The 5,979-nt window shown below is 28.8% G+C and overlaps 1 protein-coding gene across 1 annotated transcript; it reads left to right on the top strand.

Moving 5' to 3' along the window:
• Window positions 1-515: 515 nt before the first annotated feature.
• LOC131623342 (mixed-amyrin synthase-like) lies at window positions 516-5,763 on the top strand. Its single transcript, XM_058894348.1, has 14 exons — window positions 516-645; window positions 1,520-1,717; window positions 1,808-1,892; window positions 2,021-2,187; window positions 2,365-2,556; window positions 2,638-2,751; window positions 2,852-2,971; window positions 3,457-3,579; window positions 3,672-3,770; window positions 4,026-4,082; window positions 4,205-4,573; window positions 4,897-4,977; window positions 5,078-5,161; window positions 5,488-5,763. The coding sequence occupies exons 1-14, from the start codon at window positions 550-552 to the stop codon at window positions 5,608-5,610; spliced, it is 1,908 nt and encodes a 635-aa protein (XP_058750331.1). The 5' UTR covers window positions 516-549; the 3' UTR covers window positions 5,611-5,763.
• The last annotated feature ends 216 nt before the right edge of the window (window positions 5,764-5,979 follow it).

Genomic DNA, 5,979 nt, shown 5'->3' with positions numbered 1-5,979 from the left:
AGATAAATGGAAGAATAATTTGATTTTATATTAAACATGTTTAATTCTTGCTTATGAATCTGATTGCCAAAAAGTGGTGTGAGTCTGACTCCTAGGAGAGTGTCAACTAGGTCTACGGACTATGCCTTCGATTTTTCACCTTTTACCTAAGGATTATTTTTGTCACTATACATATAACCCAAGAAAATGATGCTTATATCCTTAAGAAAATCAAATATGGGGTCATTAGTAAACTAAATAAGTTATTCTTTCATGAAATGTTCAACCTTCAATGCTAATGAACATAGAAATTCAAAGTTAAAAAACATTATGTCATTGTTTATGAAATTGAAAAAAAAAAAAAAGGATTACTAAGTAATTGAAATTCACAAATAATTTTTTTAAAACTTTCAATTTTTATTATATGCATGAAATTAAAATTATATAAGAGGTAGATTATTAAATAGTAGTAAAATAATGCATGTCGATGGCTTTATTTATACATTTTCTCTGCATATAAAATCCAATTCCAAGACAAACTAAGATTAACTTTTCCACTTACTTAAAATAATGCAGGTCTTTTGTATGTACGTTACAGGACATCTTGATTCGATGTTTCCTGAGGAGTACCGAAAAGAGATTCTTCGTTATATATATTGTCATCAGGTAATGTTGACAATTCAACTTTCAAATAAGTATGGCTTGAGAATGCCTTCATATATAAATGGGAGACATCCCTTATCTTATATCAAGCTGATATTTTAGGATTAAATTAGACTTGGCCTAAATTTAAATTAAATTTTAAAATGGTATTAAATTTTCATTATGGACCACTTGAGCCACGTTGTAGATGTTCAGTTCAAAGCATTAGAGAATGTATGGATCAAAGTCTTAAATATGATGAGATATGGTATCAAAAGTGTGTTTAAAAGTGAGAGACATCTCTCACCTTACAAGTCGTTTCAACATGTTTATGTTAAGCTTAACCTTTTTTTTTTTTTTTTAATTTATGCACCAAACAAATAGTGCTAGAGAATAACGGGGTGTATTAAGAAAACTCAAACCCCACATCGAAAAGAGGTTAAGTGTAAATATAATGGCACCTCTTGTCTTACAATATAATTTTTAAGAATGTCTTAAGTCCATATAAAATCATTCAATGATATGAGGTTTTATCTAAGATTCGTTGGACCACATACTATTGACCATGCTTCAGATGTCAAGGCTTGCCCATGAGTCAGTGTGTTGAGACTCCCACATTGAATGTATCATGGCTTGAACGTGTATTTTTCGACGTGAGACATATCTCATTTTATAAGTCTATTTGTAGAGTCAATTAGGCTTAAACTAAATTCTAAGAGGTAAACTTGTTGTATTTCAATAAGTATTGAGTATGATGGAAAAAAAAACATGAGAATTAAAATCTTTTCTCTTCTCTATATATTAATTAACTTGGTCATTTTGTTCAACTATGAACGATTTCAAGTGTATTCATGCAAAAAAACATTTAATGTGGGTCATGTTGCATTTTCATTTGAAGAATGAAGATGGAGGGTGGGGATTACATGTTGAGGGTCACAGTGTCATGTTTTGCACTGTACTCAATTACATATCTATTCGAATACTTGGAGAAGGTTCAAATGGGGGTAAAGAAAATGCTTGTGCTAGAGCAAGAAAATGGATTCATGATCATGGTGGTGTCACACATGTATCTTCATGGGGGAAATTTTGGCTTTCGGTAACGTTTTATCTAATATAAAATATGAGTATGCACAAAATAGTATACCTATATATACATTGCTTTTGATTCAATATTAAAACAATACAGATACTTGGTATCTTTGATTGGTGCGCAAGCAACCCAATACCACCTGAGTTTTGGATGCTCCCCTCATTTCTTCTTAATCACTCAGGTTTAATAATTAACTTACATTTAATTATATATATATATATATATATATATATATATATATATTTATATAATGGATATAAAAATATATTAAATTGAATGTTAATTGTACCTCATTTTTATTTGACACAGCTAGAATGTTGTGTTATTGTCGATTGGTATACATGCCTATGTCTTATTTGTATGGAAAAAGATTTACGGGTTCAATCACACCACTCATCTTAAAGTTGAGAAAAGAACTTCTGCCTCAGCCTTATGAAAAAGTTAATTGGCAAAAAATACGTCATCTATGTGCAAAGGTGAGAGATATAATCTTTAATTAACCACAACGCATATCTATACATATTCTCTTTATAATGGGATTGATAATTTTACATTTCATATATTACATAAAAGAAGATATCTTTTGTAATTGGTTCAAGTATATCTTGTACTCCTGTTGTTATAAATCATTTGTTTGCTACTAAAAAATGCAGGAAGATCTTTACTATTCTCATCCTTTGATACAAGATCTAATATGGGATAGTTTATATATTTTCACGGAGCCACTTTTGACTCATTGGCCGTTAAACAAGTTGGTTAGAGAAAAAGCCCTCCAAACAATAATGAAACATATCCACTATGAAGATGAAAATAGTCGATACATAACTATTGGGTGTGTGGAAAAGGTAGTCATCATAACAATGAAAAATTTCTATATAATAAGGGTTTGATTTGCTCAAGTTAATGATATAAAAAATTCCTATTAGGTTTTGTGCATACTAGCTTGTTGGGTGGAGGATCCAAATGGAGATGCATTCAAGAAACATCTTGCTAGACTTCCAGATTATTTATGGGTTTCCGAAGATGGAATGACCATGCATGTATAAATTATACTACCTTAATTTCATGCAAATTAACTAATAGAATGTTATTACTATTATAACATCATTATGTATAAATGCACCTATTTTGATAATGCAGAGTTTTGGGAGCCAAACATGGGATGCTAGTTTCATCATTCAATCTTTACTTGCCACTGGTCTTATTGAGGATATTGGTCCAACACTTGCAAAAGGACATGAATTCATTAAGAAGTCCCAGGTGCTTTTAATTTTAATGATAAGAATATTCAGTTTCCTATTCATAAATTAATAAACAACTTTAATTAATATTTATTAAGTTTTAAAAATACTCGTCTAATTATCACCTATTATCCATGTACTATCTCTTTATTAATATGAGTGTAAAATAACTGATAATATAAATGTATAATTGGCATACAAATAGTTAGTGTAAACTTAAAAATTGAAAACATCATTAATAGATTTATTTCTCTTAAAAACTGACAATTAAAAAGGAACAAAATGAATATAAACTTTCCTATTTATTTTCGATTATACATCCATCAGCATTTAACTTGTAAGAATGAACATTATTTATTTTTGTATAAACTTACTTATCGTGTGCACACTCCTACACGTTAGAAAATTTGTATTATCTATAACTTGTACAAATATACTATTCTAAGTATACATGACACATTTGTAATCAAGTGTAAAGTTAGTGTTCATTAAACTATTGGACAGGTTAGGGAAAACCCTTCAGGAGATTTTAAGAGTATGTACCGACATATCTCTAAAGGGTCATGGACCTTCTCTGATCAAGATCATGGATGGCAAGTTTCTGATTGCACCGCAGAAGGTTTAAAGGTAACTAACTAACTATATATAAGAGTATTGTTTACTTTTATAGTCACAATCAAAATACAAATATTTGTTAATGAATTTTTTGCTTTTATTAGTGTTGTCTGTTTTTATCGATGTTTCCTTCGGAGATTGTGGGAGTAAAGATGGAACCTGAAATGCTATATGACTCAGTCAATATCTTATTATCACTTCAGGCAAGTGCTTTATATTATATCTTCATTCTTTTGTTTGTCTTTTTATTTTATTTTTTAAATTGATATTACTTTCTCTCAAATTTGGTTTTAGAGACACCTAACTTGATAAACTTGTATATATTTTTAAAAATTGCACCTCATCATCTTTTAATCTAATGTCAACAAAAAGTATTTGGTTACACTTAGAGCACTTTGATCATTAATTTTCAATGTTCTTGTGCAACATGGTTTGTTTTTGATGAATTATTGTTACAGGGTAAAAATGGTGGTTTACCAGCTTGGGAGCCATCAGAAGCTGTAGAATGGTTGGAAGTAAGTATTATGATATTAAACCTTACATTAATTTTTTTATATGTGAATGAAGACCTTCATTTCAAAATAAAATATACACCATATCAAATTACTAATCAATAAGATTTGTTTTCAATTTTCAGCTATTTAATCCAATAGAATTTCTCGAGGATGCTGTAGTTGAGCGTGAATATGTTGAATGTACTGCATCAGCTATTCAGGCTTTAGTTTTGTTTAAAAAGTTATATCCCGAGCACAGAAGAGAAGAGGTAGAGAATTTTATTGCAAATGCAGTTCGATTCCTTGAAGATAAACAAACAAGTGATGGTTCGTGGTATGGAAATTGGGGAATTTGCTTCACTTATGGTTCTTGGTTTGCACTTAGCGGTCTAGTAGCTGCAGGCAAGACTTATGACAATTGTTTTGCCATTCGCAAAGCTGTTAATTTTTTGCTTTCAATACAAAGAGAGGATGGAGGGTGGGAGGAGAGCCATCTTTCCAGTTCAACAAAGGTTCGTTGTTGAATTATTATTATCTATCAATTAATGAACTAAATGACATTCATAGAATATTTTCATAATGTTTGAAAAATATTTTAGAAATTTAGCACAAGTGGTAGATATTTGAGACCCTAATCATTTAGTTAGTAATTCGACTGATTAAGACTATTGTGTGTGAAAAATATTCATCAAGAAGTCAATTTCTTTAATAGAGATCTCATTCATCTAGATAAGTTAATATTTGCAATTAGACGAGGAATTATCTTAAGTTATTTAAAAAATTATTCAAAAGATACATACACATGTAAGTCATGATATGAGTGAAAACAATGCAGATATATACACCTCTTAAAAGAAGCCAATCAAATATTGTGCAAACATCATGGGCTATTATGGGTTTAATTCATGCAGGCCAGGTATCTTTGCTTTTACTATAAATTAAAATTCAAAATTCTTAGTTACTACTATAATTACTAATAAATCTTAAAACAATGAGTATTTTGTGTGTATGTACAGGTGGAGAGAGACCCTACTCCTCTTCATCGTGCTATAAAGTTGATCATAAATTTCCAACAAGAAGAGGGTGATTGGCCCCAACAGGTTCGTCTAAATCGTTTGGTTTTGATATTATGGCTGTAACATATTTATGCTTAATACACAATGGGAAAATTTTGATTGTGTTTTTTAGTTGTGCTAAGTGTAATGAAGTGAATGAGAATTTGAAAAATATGATGCAATAAAATCAATATACAAGGAACATATATTACCTTAAAAAATTATATTTATGGACTAATAAGAGTACAATAACGCTCAATTTTGTGATTGTAAATAAACATATAATTTTATAGTAAATAAAATAAATGTTACATATAATTAATTGTTATTTTTATATTGCTAATTAAATTTGTTTATATATGTCATATCAGGAACTTACAGGAGTATTCATGAAAAACTGCATGATGCATTATGCAATGTATAGAGATAATTTTCCAACATGGGCGTTAGCTGAATATCGTAGAAGGATTCAGTTGACTTCCACTGCAGTTTGAAATGAACCACTAAGTTGAACACACAAAGGAAAAGCCATGTCTATAAAGAATCAAGCAAAGACTATTCTACTTCAATTAAACTATATAAAAAAGAAAATACATCACTATGCTTTAGTGTTTAGTGTGTGTTTAGTTCTTCAAGAATTAAAATAAATTATGTAAAATTAATTTTAATCAAATATAAGTAAAATATAAAACAATTTATGTTTAAATATATTTATATAAACGCTAGTTGAATAATTAATAAAAAAAAGCTTAAAATGAATTTACTTAGAAACATTCATATATATATATATATATATATATATATATATATATATATATATATATATATATATATATATATATATATATATATATATATATATA

The sequence above is a fragment of the Vicia villosa genome, unplaced genomic scaffold, assembly GCF_029867415.1.
Source record: "Vicia villosa cultivar HV-30 ecotype Madison, WI unplaced genomic scaffold, Vvil1.0 ctg.000060F_1_1, whole genome shotgun sequence".
Taxonomy (NCBI): Eukaryota; Viridiplantae; Streptophyta; class Magnoliopsida; order Fabales; family Fabaceae; genus Vicia; species Vicia villosa.
The sequence above is the reverse complement of the archived record's forward strand: the minus strand, read 5'-3'. Positions and strand labels throughout refer to the sequence as shown.